This window comes from Pantherophis guttatus, chromosome 7 (genome assembly GCF_059756535.1).
Source record: "Pantherophis guttatus breed Tessera chromosome 7, ASM5975653v1, whole genome shotgun sequence".
Classification (NCBI taxonomy): Eukaryota; Metazoa; Chordata; class Lepidosauria; order Squamata; family Colubridae; genus Pantherophis; species Pantherophis guttatus.
This window is the reverse complement of record NC_142069.1, coordinates 28706899-28722462: the sequence shown is the minus strand read 5'-3', so window position 1 is coordinate 28722462 and position 15564 is coordinate 28706899. Positions and strand designations below refer to the sequence as shown.

At 39.5% G+C, this 15564-nt stretch overlaps 1 protein-coding gene across 2 annotated transcripts in view; it reads right to left on the bottom strand.

Annotated features, from left to right (window-relative positions):
- The window catches only part of KCTD17 (potassium channel tetramerization domain containing 17), a 31228-nt gene extending 15772 nt beyond the window's left edge, over nucleotides 1–15456 (bottom strand). For both annotated transcript variants that reach the window (XM_034402738.3, XM_034402739.3), the window contains exons 1-2: nucleotides 12963–15456; nucleotides 9805–9913 (exon numbers count right to left, since the gene is read on the bottom strand). In XM_034402738.3, the coding sequence (XP_034258629.1) occupies nucleotides 9805–9913; nucleotides 12963–13181 (328 nt within the window). In that variant the 5' untranslated portion in view covers nucleotides 13182–15456. The remainder of the gene's footprint in view (nucleotides 1–9804; nucleotides 9914–12962) is intronic.
- Between the last annotated feature and the right edge of the window lie 108 nt (nucleotides 15457–15564).

Genomic DNA, 15564 nt, shown 5'->3' with positions numbered 1-15564 from the left:
TTTGCATTTGCTGTTTTTTGCAGATGCTATGTTTTGCATATGCAAAATTACCATATGCTAATTTTTGATTGAAACAAAGCTTTGACTGGACTAGACCAAATTATATTTTAGGGGAATATCAAATCCAAGCACAGGTCAAACGACGAAAGCTGAAGACAAAAAAGACTCTGAAAAGGCAGAAGAAGAGAGAAATAATCTGACAAATACTGAACAGTTTGTAATTAATATACTGATCATTCACATAATATGAGTCTCTCTTTTTTTTCCCCTACTAGGTCATGCAAACCGACAAGGAAGTTTAAGGTAATCAGATAAAACATGGAGGGCCCCCCCTAAAAAACAAAAACAAAATCGACCTCAAAAGAGGGGAAAGAAATGGAACAGCAGTATGTTTAATAGACTTGAAAGAGTACAGATTTCAGAAGGATAAAAGAGAAGAAGCACTGAGTCCAATACTCAACTAAGAAGTGGCCATCCTAAATAGATACCGTGTTTCCCCGAAAATAAGACCCTGTCTTTTTTTTTTTTTTTTTAACCCTGAAATAAGCGCTTGGCCTTATTGCCAATTGGGCTTATTATCAGGGGATGTATAATTTTGGGGAAGACAGGGTACATATTAGTAAAGGTGGCATAAATCCTCACAACTTGCATTTAGTATACCAGCCTGGATAACAGAATTATCATACAAATGCAAAAAAAAAAGAAAAAAAGAAATAGTACTTATGAAATCACTGCAGATCACACTGAATCTTAATGAAAGGAAACAAGCAAAAATACTTGCATTGAAATTCATCGTTTCAAAATTGGATAAATATTATTCATATTTCAATACATTTATTCTGAAAGATCCGATTTTCTCATTTTCTAATGCAATAGATTCATTTCATTATAATAAATATGCCCTATTTCTGAATAAAGAATTGAATAAAAGAGGGGTGATTTTCTTCCATAGAGAAGCTAGTATGAATTTTGCAAAGAGAAAATGAATTAATCACCATTTCTATATGATCTCTTTCTACCTAATTTGAAAGTAGATCAGTTATCTCAATAACTTGTTATTGGCTTGGCATGAAATAAGACAAAAAAAAAAAACATGGAGAAAAATATATCTAAACATATAAGTAGAATGCTGGAATGGTCTTTTCAGAACCATTCTCAGTAGCATCGCACTTAATAGTGTATAAATGATTACTGTTATGCAACGAAGTGTAGGGGAAAGTCTTCAGTTTCTCCAGCTCAGTGAGTCTATATTTAGTAGAGAATGTGCATGTGAATAGAACCAAGCCTGTTAAAACAATCCAGAAAGAGATGCTTCAGATTCAAAAGGACATTTTTATTACAGAAATAGCATGCTTAAATAAAAAGTTTGCTTCTCTGAGTTTTCTACTTCCGTGAAGACAGGGGAGGCGAGGGAGAGGGTAGATGAGAAAGGGACAGGACAAGAAGGTAAGGGATTTGTTCTTCCTAATTTCCTCCAATTGGGAAAGGGAAAACAAAAATAAAAAGAGAAACAAAAGATGCTTGATAACTTACTCATAACATTCTTACACAGTAAGAGGTTTAACTGCACACTCCTAGTTCTCCAGCACAAAATTGTAACAGCATTAAAAAAAATTCCAGATATCTTCATTTGCTTTAAAATATACTTCCAGCAACCCATTAAGAAAGCCAGCAAAATATAATAATTCTAGACATATCCTTAGGTACCCATTCCATTGTTAATCATCTCTTCGTGATGAGCTGAACTTCTGAGTAAATAGAACTGAGGCAAGCTGCTAGCATGCTCCTTTTTATCTTATTCAGAGCAAATTTTGAGGTACCTGAAGAGGCTTCACTCTGATTTTTTTTTTCCCCAGCAAAAAGAAAGCTCCATATTTACACAAAAGAAAGATGAACCTGAATTTAAGATGATCAGGTGTATCATAAACATATTGTTTCAGAAGATCAACTTTCTGAAAACTACTAAGCCATCCCCTGGATTGATGTAGCATTTTCATGTCCAACTCTTCTTGAAACCAATCCTGAAGTGTATTTTTTCCTTCAACAAAGGTATTCATGTAAGACTCTCACATATGTGTATTTATGTCTCTTAGCTTAAACAATCTCACAGTTGTTTTGGAGAAAAATGGGAGGTCAAAGTGCTATGTATTTCACTATGTATTGACCTCCTGATAGAAAGGTGGGAAATAAATCTAACAAATGAACAAACTAAATAAGCAAATAGATAGAGGTGATCAAGACTAAACTTGATTAGCATATCTATTCACACTTTACACCCCCATTCATTTGCTCATGTTCAGCAGTTATACAGGAACCGTGTTAGTTTCTAATTCTCTCAATAAAATGTACTACATCCGTAAGTAATTCTTCAAGAAGAAAGCTAGATTCTTTTTGGGTAAATATAGTAAATGCTAGTTGGTCATTAAGTCGTCCATAATAGAGCATTCCAATGGCTTGTTTAGACCCAAGCATTATATGCTAACTAAGCTATTTTGGCTTATTCAATATATATAATTTTTAAAAAAAAAAAAATTATATCTTAGTTTGATGTATAAATCTATCCAGTGAGTTAAATCTTTTCAGCCACTAAAACCAACTGATTTCCCATATGGAAATGTGACAAAATTGTGCCTATCAGAAAAATAACTCAACCAACTCGACAGATGGTTTAAGAATAAATTTTCATCTATTTAGTTAGCTTGATTTATAAAGCCTCCCACTCAGCACATAACTCGGGGCAGTGTACATCATTTGTAAACAACAATTAAGTCCATATAAAATGACTTAAAAATAAAAACAAAATTCAAAACATAAGGACATTCAGTACTGGGAAAAATTAAACCAACAGAATTATTCTGTTGGCTTAATTTTCCTACTGTTTGGGAAAAGGTACAGATTTTTATGCCCTCTGAAAGGCCGAAAAGGTTGGGCCAACCAAATCCCAAGGAGGAATTGTGTTCCAAAGGGCAGGAAAGTAACAGAGAAGGCACAACTCCTGTGTCTTGCCCCATGACACTGTCTAAGTGACACAACATTGTCAACCGTGTCCGATCAAACTTTGCCCTGCCAGATCTAACCAGAAGAGCAAAAATATTCAAATATTATTTTTCAGCCTTGCAAACAACCCAGCCCTGTGTCATGAAAAACTTCATAGTGTGAACCAGGATCTTGAACTACGCTCAGAAGCTTTGGTAATCAATGTAGCTCATAAAGTAAAGAGGTACCCTATTCGCATCCCTGCATTCTGGGCCAGCAGCAGCTTCTGAGAGGTCATTGAGGACAGCCCATATGGAACCATTGCAGTAATCCAACTCTGAGGTGACTAAGGCATGAATGACAAGGAGGAGAGCCTCCTGATTCAGACATAGGCACAACTGGTGTTGTTCCTCTTAGAACAAGAGCTGTATGTCTCCCAAACTGCACACTGGGTAGATTTGGAGCAATGCTACTCTATCCAGAAAGAAAGTCTCTAGATCAGATGCACCCCAAACCCACAGCTACTTGTATTACAAGGGTTAAGTGAGCCTGTTCCCCCTCAGCCAGGTCTGTATAGCCTCCACACATCAAGACAGAATATTGATGGTATCATTTGGAAGACCCAGTGTTGAGATATACATCCAACTCCATGCCTATGGATGACACCATCCAGCAATCTTATATAAACAGGAATCAGAAAAGAATCAAGCCTAGAGCCAGGGTGGATTTGATTTAAATCAAGTTGATTTAAATCACAATTTAAATCATGATTTAAATCACAATTTAAATCATGATTTAAATCACAATTTAAATCATGATTTAAATCACTAGTAAAAAGGCTTGATTTAAATCAACTCGATTTAAATCATAATTTTTAAAGAGCAACTGTCATCTCTGCTACTCCTTTGACCCACTGTTGATAGTCCCAGTGTTGCAGAATATACAGCCTCATGCTACATAACTAAGCTCCATTTCATGCTGAATAAACTAAATTATTTATGTATCTTAAAGAGAAAACTATCTTACGATAGATTTTTACCCCAAGTTTTTTATTAAAATAAATTCGATAAAAATAAAAAAAATCCGATTTAAATCAAAAAAATCCGATTTAAATAAAAAAAAATCTGATTTTTTTAAATTTTTTTTAAAAAATCATTGATTTTTATCCACCCTGCCTCGAGCTATCCTACAAAGCAAGAGCCTTGAGTTAGACCTCTCTTCTCATCTCCACATCATCACCAATTTGAAATGGCTCAAGAGAAAAGAGAACCACAACAATTCCATAACTTCCAACACTTAAGTCAGTCCAAAAGGATATAATAATCAATGGTATCAATACTGTCAAGGAAACCAGTGGAAATACCACCTCTACAGTAGTCCTGCCACAAGTCAACAAATCAAATCAATACTATATCTACACTGCACCCAGGTTTGAAACCTTACTGGGAGAGATCCAGAAATCCACCTCATCTAGAGAGCTTTGAAACTGCAACTTACTTTCTTAACAACTTTCCCTAAAAAGGAAGCAGTCCAGAAATTAACTAACACAGTCAGATCCAGCATGATTTCTTGAGAGAGGAATGTCTTCTTAAGCATGGGTTGGACCACCCCCTCTTTCAAGGATGAATCATTGCTTGGATTCAACCCACATGCTCTAGTTAGCCTTAACTAATTAACCAGATTATATCACCAAGCATACAGATATTTGATTCATGAGGAAACACTCAAGATTTAATCTTCAGCCATATCCACTATCTAGCTCTAATCCAATGATGGCCAAATAAAAACTTGTTGGATCTATTTTGCTCTTATTTTTATTACAGTGGATATCAATATCCACTAAACAGCATTATTAGCCAGACAGAAGAGGAATATTAAGGAATTGGGAATTTCTAGCCCAAAATATCAGAGACCAGGTTGCAACTGATGGCTGGGGAATTCTGGAAGTTTTGAGGTCCATATATTTTAAAGTTTCTGAGGTTGAGAAATATTAGCCTAAGGGAAATTGGCATGAAATTATTGCTACATAAGCAAATAAAATGTTGTCTTCCATTTTGTTCATCTGTCATCATTTGCATCCTCACGTCGCTTCCCTAGAGGGACCCACGTGATGCATTTCAGCAGCAGGCATGTGGGATCCAGGCACTTAATGAAACCACTGAGGAACTAAAGTTACACTTAGGAACTAGCATTTTGTTATTCACCAGAAGAATCTATTTGGACCTGAAGCCTTATTAGGAACCTCACAATATGTCACTTTCCTTCCTCAGCAAACTAGGGGAATATATTAATAAACAAAGCAAAAAATACAGCCATTCGGAGTCTGAAAGTTGTGGGAAGGGAAACGAGGAAGCAGTTTCTTTTTCAATCACCAGAGAATTACTGTCATCATTACGACAATGATATTGTTCTTCTTTTCCTTCGCCTCCCATATTAGAGTAGTATCCAGAACCAGAACCAGAACCAGAATAGAAAAAGAATAAAATATTGTAATTTCAGATTCTTCAAGAGTGATCAGTTGGCTTCTTGTAACATGCTAAATTCTAAACTTAGGTTACCAAGACATGGTTTTTGTTTGCACATAACATGTCCCCAAGTAAACCAGACATGGGTTCCCATAACATGTAGCTGAATTCTTATAACGCATAGTGCACCTTTAATCTCATGGACTGTTGTCTGAACTCAGTGAGTTCTTCTCCCTATTCTTACTCCTTTTTTGTGCTGTAAGAAAATTATGCTTTGAATAATTCAGACAAGTACTCTCACCACTGCCAACTACTCCCACAAGGAAAGGAAACTGTCAGAACAGAGAAACTGAAATGGCGTAACGCTGTGAATTAGCTCATCAGCTTCTTTCTTTTTAAATTGGAAAAAAAACTTTATTATAAGCATAAATCACTTTACACTCTTCAAGCTGATGTTAAAAATTAGAAAAGACACAAGAGAATGAAATACTAAAAGCAAAGTAAAAGAAACACATAAAAACAACGTAAGATGTAGCTTTCAACATCAGACTTCCTCTTTCCTTCCCATTGTCTTCTATCTCTTACTACTACTTAAGAATTTATATTCTTTTCCTTGACCACTGGAAATTACAGCTTGTGTCTATTTGGATGGTTTGCTCTACTGTTTAATTAGCTGTTTGTTATCACAAACAAGAGTGCCACCAAAATATGTCATTGGCAGCTGGTTGTTAGGATTTCTGAACACAAAGTAAAAAATAGCATTCAACAGAACGATTATTATTTTTTTTGAAGGAAAGACGCTGCTTCTTACAAAGTCGAAAACTAAATATTTAGAATACCAAGCATCAGTGTATTTACAAGGGTACAAACCATCACCCTTGTGATGCACTGTTTGGCCTCTTTCTCATTTTCCCAACACAGAACTGCACTAAGGGAATGCAGGCAATTAAAAATAGACCCGAGATTCAAGCAAAGGAAGGACCACAGTACAGAAATAAATAAATACAACTGCTCTTTATTTTCAAGTTCAGAGTCTCAACCCCACTCAGCATGGTTGTGGTGGGTGAGGACAATATCCATGCGGGCATCCCCAAGTGGGGTAGTAGGAATTGCCAACTTTCATTATAAAAAGACGTCAATCTCTGACCCAGATTAAGATAAAGTATGCAACTATTATTCCACCCGTTTATTTTGTAAGAAACTAGCCTGGCTGCCTCTCCTTTCTTCTCCTCACTTCAGCTGCTAGATTAATGTCCAGTTGCATACCAAAGAGAGTGGGGAGAGAGGGCATCCACCTTGGGGGCAAGCAACAAGGCTGAAAATCAGAAGGCAGCTAGCAGCAGGTGCGCAGTAGTCAGCTGGTTGATGTGGCACAGCAGCAATGGGAGGGGAAAATGTGCCTTCAAGTCAGTATTGTCTCCCAGCAACTACCCCCTGCAGCATTTTTCAGAAGTGACATGCTAGTTCCCTCTTCCTCAGTCTGCAAGTAAACAACTGACCAAGCTCAACCAACTCACTTCATGCCTAAAGTGAGATTAGAACTCGAGGTTTCCTGTTTTCTAGCCTGGTGCCTTAATCCCTTACATCAAACTGGATCTTAGCAGCAAAACAAGTATGTTAGTTATAGGTTTAGTGTAGTACACTTATATGTCCTACTGATTTAACTTTTTTAAGGGAAATGTAGTACAATTTATAAGCATTCGTTTAGTGATCGTTCGAAATTATAAGAGCACTGAAAAAAGTGACTTATGTCCGTTTTTCACACTTACAACTACTGCAGCATCCTCATGAGCCTGTGATCAAAATTCAGACGCTTGGCAACTGGCATGTATTTGTGACAGTTGCAGTGTCCTGGAGTCATGTGGTCATCTTTTGCGACCTTTTGACAAGCAAACTTAATGGGTAAACCAGACTCACTTAACAACCATGTGATTAATTTAACAATTGCAGTGAATCACTTAACAACAGTAGCAATAAGGTTGGAAAATGGGGCAAAACTCACCTAACAACTATCTTACTCAGCAAGAGAAATATTGGGCTCAATTGTCATAACTTGAGGACTACCTAGATATGGAGTTGTTGAAATTGATTATAAAGATTGCTAATTGTTATGACAAGACAGGTTTGGGTCTACGGGAATCGTTCAATAAATCTGCCATATTTCTTTCTTCTTGAACATAAGCTCACCCTTCTACACAACTGCAGGTATTAGTTTTAAACAAAGGCACTTTGTGAGTTCAGGCAGCATGCCAGAATTCAGGTTTTCTCTGGAGAAAAGCTTCTGAAGATATGTACATCTTAGCAGAGCTATTTGGAAAGTACACCCCAGCAAAGAGATACCAAGTTATAAGCCACTAGATAGATAAAATAACTAAGCAGTACCTATTTTTAAAATTTTTGTTATCCAGACTTCTTCACCAAAATGGCTTTACTTATATTATAAAAATAAAGATAAAACAACAATTATGCATGAATCAAACAAAAGCAGCTATTATATAGAAAGAAAAAGGTACACAGCCAATATAAATGATAATTTGAATAAACATATCTCTATATAATAGAAGAAGGGCAAGAGAAAGAACCAATTAAGAAATAAAGGTGCAATTTACTCAGTAGTAAAATCTTTTGTTTTTCATCCAGAAGTCCCCTGGGTTAACATCTGCCTCTCCGTCAAGACTAAGACAGATTCTATTCTGAACCCCAGAGACTCTTTGCTGTAAGTCATCATAAACCAGAGCTAAGAAATTCATAGCAACCGGAGCTACAGTTAATATTTTATGCAGGGTGGCTGTGGACCATAAAGGGCAGAGGTAGGGTAAAAAGTAGATAGGGCCGTATCTCAGATGTGAGCAAAACAAATATTGGAGAATTTTTCATATAAATTGGGAGACAATTTAGGACAGTGGTCCCCAACCTTTCCAACTTGGCGGCCCGACACGTCAGGGGAGGAGGGAGAGAGGGGATCGTTCTGTGTGAATGGTAGGCACACGCAAGTGCATACATCTCCATTTGTGCAAGCGGAGCTTCGCGCACGAGCCTGCCGTTTGCATGAGTGGAGCTGCACACGCATACACGCTCCCCCCACCCCACGTACACGAGCCGCTTCCAAATGGGCCATGACTCAATAGTGGGCCGCAGCCCGGGGGTTAGGGACCCCTGATTTAGGGGATGTTTGTCTTTTAACTATGCTATAACTATCTTTAAGATTTATGTTACATTTGTATTTTCCATGTTCAATACTTTAGAAAACCATTTTACCCATTTTTAAGAAGAAAACAATAGTGGAAAAAATGGGTCCTTGGTCAGTAAAAAGAAGCTTGAGGGTACCCTATAACTGCATATGTATTTACGATATTACCGTGTCAGGCGAATAGTCTAATTTGGTATAATGCATCATTCTATGTTCTTGTAATAGAACATGGGGAATCTCCTGAGAAAATATGTGAAGCGTTCAATCTCATGAAAAAGATCATATTGCCAGAAAATATTTAATATGTTCTTAAGGTCCTCCTATAATATTACTGTCATGAAGCCTTGGTGGCGCAGCGGCTAAAGTGCTGTTAAAGTGCTGCCAGCTGCCTGCAATTACTGCAAGTTCAAATCTCACCAGGCTCAAGGTTGACTCAGCCTTCCAGGCTGAGGTAGGTAAAATGAGGACCCGGATTGTGGGGGCAATAAGCTGACTTTGTGTAAAAAAGAACACCGCTTAGGGGAGGCCAAAAGCCCTGCTAAGCAGGTATATACAAAAGTATGAAGGCTATTGCTTAACGCATTGTAAGCCGCCCTGAGTCTCCGGAGAAGGGCGGCATATAAATCAAACCAATAAATAAATAAATAAATGAAATATAATTTTAGACAATAGATGCAGAGACAAGAGTATTCTCAAGTGTATTTCAGAGGCACTTCAATAAATAGCCCTTAGCAATCAATTATGTTCATTGCCTACCATAAACAATACAGCTAGTCCTTGATTTATGACCATAATTGGGCCCAAAATTTTATTGCAAAGTGTTGAGTTTTGCCCCACTTTATGACCTTTTTTGCCACAGTTATGCGAATCACTGCAGTTATTAAGTGGATCGTGTGGTCGTTAAGTGAATCTGGCTTTTCCCATTGACTTTGCTTGTTAGAAGCTGGCTGGGAAGGTTTCCAATGATGATCACATGACCCCAGGATAGTGCAATGGTCATAAATGATCACATACACCCTTGGGGATGCTGGAATGGTGTTAAGGGTGAAAACGGTCGCAATTCACTTTTTTCAGTGCTTCAAATGGTCACCAAATGAATGGTTCTAAGTCAAGGAATACCTGTACTGGCATTTATATACCTGGGTTCCGGAACATACAGATCTATAGACTTACCTTCCTCAGCCATGTCTTTATCCAGTACCAGTTTCCCATGTCGAAGGAAATTCAGAATAGGTCCAAAGTAAGTTGGATCTCGATCTATGAGATACGCGCCGGTCTCATCCTAAACCAAAAGCAAAGAAACAAACAAGCCATGTTTTCTGAGTTCTTTATTTACTTGAATCTTCAAAAGATTTTTGAATACAATCCTTCACGCAAACCTCTGAATAAATTTAGTTTTCAGGGATAACAAATGAAATATTATGATGGTTCATTAACTGCTTAAAAACAGAGCCGAGAGAAAGAATTAACGGTCAGCTTTCATAATAAAGGAGCTATAAACACCAATTGGGACATGTGCTTCTTATATAAGCCTTGAAGTTAAACCAGTGAGAAATCATTTAGAAATCAGCAGTCGTGTAACCAATTTTGCTGACCCTTCATTACTGAAGAGTGGTAAAAGAAAATGAGCTCAAGGACTCTTCTCAAAAAGGTTGAATGGGCATTAATATAAGTTTATATATACAATGATACAAAACAGGGCAAAACTTTTTGAAACGTTTTACACACACACACACACAGAGAAAGAGAGAGAGAGAATAAGACAGATTCATACATACCATATTGATGGGAAAAAAGTGGCAATGACTGATCAGAAACAGATCTTGACAACTCTACAAAGGGGGAAGGTATTTATTATTTATATCTTGCCTTCATCATTTTTTTATAAATAACTCAAGGTGATGAACATCTACAATTCTCCTTCCTGCTCCTATTTTCTCCACAACAGCCACCTTTAACAGATTAACAGAGTTGGAAGGGACCTTATAAGTAATCTAGTCCAACCCCCAACCCCCCCAAGCAGGAGACCCTACACCATTTCTGACAAATGCAGTCCAGTCTCTTCTTGAAAGCTTCCAGTGATGAAGCTCCCACAACTTCTGAAGGCAAGAGAGAGGGACTGGCCCAAGGTCACCCAGCCAGCTTTCATGCCTAAGGCCGGAAAATTTGATGTCCTGATCTCTAGCCTGGTGCCTTAACCCACAAGACATACATCCCAAGATAGCATCCATTAGGAAAAAAATAAAACAAATTGTACTGCCAACATTAAATGTGTTACACAGATATACTGTTCACCTATGACTGCTGTATCTCAAAAATGGTTGATTCTCAAAACTGCTTTAAAAAAATCAATCTGGAAAAACTTTCCAAAGAGAAAACATCTTGCAGAGATAGGAGGTTTTTTTGGGGGTGGGGGGTGGGGGGGTGGAGGTGGGTGGTGGTGGAAGGAACTAGGGAATAATGGGCAAAAAGGGAAGTCTGTTTTAAACTATGCACACTCAGCAAAAGAGGTTTTTGTCTCTGTCATATTTATGGGAACCCTAAGTCATTAAATGTAGTTGAATAGCAGGAGATTCAGGGCAAATAATTATAATGGTATTTAAGCTGTGAAGTATTTAAATATTTCTTAGATAAATGATGAATGCACTACATCAATATACTGAGTTCGTTCAAGCCTTGTGCTATGGCATAAACTATTATTTACATAAAACACAATGGCTAAGTTTGCAAAATGAAGTCAAAACCAATTGCATGTATCTGCAGGATCAGAGGGGGAGAAAAAGCAAAGTTGCCAAGAAATATAGGAAGAGAGGGATTTGGCAAGGCAGGCATACTTTGTGTGTTTGTGCATGTGTACGCAGGCACAACTGTGTACTTCCTCCAGATAATATTGGCCAATTTGAAACAATGTCGTCACGAAGACTATACAGTATTCATAAAACAGATTAAGATGTGATCTGAGTTAATCAAATTGGCCGGGTTCACCCAACAAACTAAATTTTATATAAATTCTATTCAGTTTGTCATGGAAGTGTAAATCAAAGTGACTAAAAGATATCTGCCAAGTTCTAACATGCTGCATCTAAATGAACTCTCCTGTAGTTATTATGGCTTTAGTTGTTAATCTGGCTCACAAATTACATTATCACAGTGGCTGAATTCCTTCAATATGCTAAAGCCCCTCTTAGCCTAGCTTAGTTGTGTGTAAATCCAGCCATCCCACATTTTAACCTAACATGTTGTCCAAAGTCAGCAGCTTTTTGATCCTATCATAATATTTATTTTAAGGCTGTATTCTTTATGCATATCCTTGGAGAATAAACACTGAAGTCAACCGCCCTGACTGAGGGTATGCTTTACTCCATTTAAAACAACAACAACCCAAAAACATCCTGCGGATGAAGTTTTTGAACGGCTGCCCAAGACTACATTAGCCTTAGCAAAAGCTGCCTCGAGCGCCAAGATAAATTGACTAAAAGACCCACATTAACACAAGGGATGTTACGGTGAGGAAGAGGAAGGAAACGATTCCTAAATTCGCGGTTATTTTGAGTACTGGGCAAGATTTCTTCGAGGCGGAGCAGCCCCTTGGGGGTGGACAAGTGGAGTTTTCGCGATCTTTACCGATGCTTTTAGCGGAAATCGGCGCGCTTCGGAGATAAGAGGCGATCAACATTATCTCCCGTCGAGCCATTGAAATCAGCACACGTCGCGTGCAAAAAACAGAAGCTCGGAGACTTTCTCGGCGTCCGCATTTTTCAAGAAGCGGAGCGATTGGCCTGCGGGCATTTAAAAACAAGTTTCCTCGCTTACGCTTTCGTTGCTCATCAGGCAGGCAGAGACGCCCCGCCAGAAAACGGACGCTTCTATAAAGACTTGCCTCGCTTTTTAAAAGACTTGGGTAGCCGAAGCGTACCGGGAAGAAACCCTCGTTCCTATGTAAAGCTCCAAAACCCTGAGAAAAAATGGGGGTGGGGTGGGGAAGGGAGAGAAAGAGACTCGAGCCTCCTGACCAACTTTGCGTTCCCGAAATAAACATGCGAGTGTGACTTTGCAAAAAAAAAAGACTTCTGCTTATGGGGGCAAGACTCGAAAAGTGGGTGAAGCGAGGGGGGAAAAGCTCGATCACTTAGCAAAATTATTCCCAAATGGGCTCCGATCTTCCGAAACAAAGGGACACCCCCCCCACACACACACACACTTCATTGCTGGCCACCGCGGGAGCCTGGGCGCTCTCCACGCCCTGCGATTGAAGCGAAGGGGGAGACCCGCTCGCGTGTTCGCAAACCAACCGCGCTTCCTTGGAGGGTCGGTGGAGCGCGGGCGCTTACCCGATCTGACTGCAGCTCCTCTCCCTGGCAAAGGCGGCAGAGGAAGGATTTCTGCTCGCGGCACAAGGTCTGCTTGGTGGTTAAGAAAACGGTGCCCCCGACATTCAGCCGAACCCATTTGCCTCGGCTGCTGGGGGGAAGCGGCTGTTGCGAGCAATCCCACGCGTACGAAGTAGCCTTCTGTGCAGCCGGTGCGTCCTCCCCTCGTTCCATTCTCATCTCTTTTCTCTGGGCGCCTCCCCTCCTACTTTCACAAAGAGGCGGGACGCGGCTTGCAGGTGTTGAGCCCCGGAGGATGCTGGGGCTTGTAGTTTCTTTCGAGGGCGGGAGACCCAAAAATCAAGCACGCGGGATGTTGTCATACTTGAGTGACAGGATACTTTGCCGAGTTTCCTTTGGATGACAACTCAACGATCTTTTTAGGCAGAAAGAGCAGAAACAATTTAAAGCAGTGTTTCTCGGTCTTGGCAACTTTTTTTTAAAAGATGAGTGGATTTCAACTCCCAGATTTTCCCAGTCAGCATGTTTCAATAAAAGTCCACCCATTTTAAAGTTGCCAAGGTTGAAAAATGTTTTTTTAAACACATTTTAATGGCTGAGAACTGAGAACCTTCCTACAAGGTGAATGAATTTTCACTAGATCTGGGAATTGGATGATATTCCAAATTTTTAGGATGATATTCCAAATTTTTAAGTTAATCGTTAAGGCTCCTTGAGTGCCATTTAGGGAACTGGTGGATTGATTTTTTAATAATCTTTTGATAGTCGACTGGACAAACATATCCAGGGCTAAATCTTATTTATAGCATCATTACATCACTATTCTATTTTGCCAAGAAGGTTGTAAGATTCAGTATCTCTTTTCTTTCTAGAGATATCTGTATTGGGTCATTTCTAAAAACAAGAATGTCATAATTTCCTAAACCCCATTCAGTAAACTGGAAATTAGTAACTTCTACAGTTCAGGGATGTCCAACACATGTAATTTCTTTCCTTAAAAAAACCCGTTCCCTAGATTTGTACTGTAAACCACTGCTTTAATTTCTCCTTTCAAAAGCATGGACCTTAATTAAGAATATGTCAGCTTTTCAAATGCAGACCAGACAACCAAAACCCAATTACCTCTATTGTAAAGTTAAAGTAATAGAATCTTGCAAGTCTGAAAGTCCCCCTCCTGCCTTTAGTTGCAGAGACTTGGAGGGGGTTGGTCAATTCTGATATGTTTTCTCCAGTGCTGGTTCCAGCTTTGGACTCATATTTCTCTTTCAGATTGTCTAGACTGAAATCTTTCTCCTATGTACTAAGGTAATTTTCAGAGCCCAGTACAGTATATGTCATTTTTCCTTCATAGCAAATGCCACATCACACAGCTTATCTCTTCAATTTACTTATATTTGGTTCACTACCAGGTGACCTATCTGAATAAAAGCTGGAGTTAGCAGTTAGTATTGAAAGATCAGTACTTCTATGGTGGGGTTATTCTGTAGCATGGTTTAGGACCGGTGTCTGCAACCTGCGGCTCTGGAGCCGCATTCGGCTCTTTCGTCCCCCTGCTGTGACTCCCTGTCCATTTAACCCACCACTGGCTGGCCCCGCCCCTCGCCTTCCCCTCCCAGTCACTCCTCGCCTGGCCTGAGAAGGTAAGGGCGATGGCAGGGGATGGAAACTCGCTCCATATTCCAGAGCAGGAGCAAAGTATCCCTCTACTCGCCATATCTCGCAGGCGCTTCTTCCAGCCCTTGTAGGTGTCATGCAGACCTCGATCATTCGGGGAGATGCGCGACTTGCTCTCTTCCCCAAGACACTGGCCCAGCCCGGCTGCAACTAATGCTCTGCATCGTAATGGGCTCCAGGAGGAGGAGGGGACACCATCTCCCCACATTGTGAAGCGTGCTAAATTTAACTGTGCTGTGCAAGGCACTGTGAGAGCAGTGGGCAGACTATGGAGGTGGCAACAACAGCGGCATTGGCCGCAGTCAGGCCAAGCCAGTGTCCCGGGGTGGAGAGCAAGTCGTGCATCTCTCTGAGTGACCAAGGTGTTTCTTTGCTGTGGGAAACGGGTCCAAATGGCTCTTTGAGTGTTTAAGGTTGCAGACCCCTGGTTTAGGATTTGGCAGGAATGTCTGGACTAAGACTTAATGGAGCTGAAAGTGGGGCAGAATTAGTGTTATTGGGGTGCAATTTTCTGGAGCCAGTAAAATGATGTTTTAGCTTCTGTGAGGTTGGATTTCAGAGAATGAGATGGTGCTTTTTGTTAGAGAGTAGAGATTTGGAAGAAAGAGTTAGAGAATTTAATTTGTGGTGGGGTATGTCAAGATATGTCATCGTATTCCTTCAGGTATTGGTTCCTGATGGCATAAAGCTTTTATGGGATGAGATGAGAGAAAAAATGGCCAACAACAGATAATATCAAAGATGATAAGGAGTCTGGTGACTAAATCCTATGAAGAGTGGCTAAAGGAACTAGGTAGCTGAACAAACATTTTCCATTTGGTCTAGTCTAGAACTAGCTGAATTCAAACTGCAGTTTACTACACAAACTGGCACGGACAGAAGTTTTCAGAATTTGACCCACTTCAGGATAAGAACACAAAATAAAGTA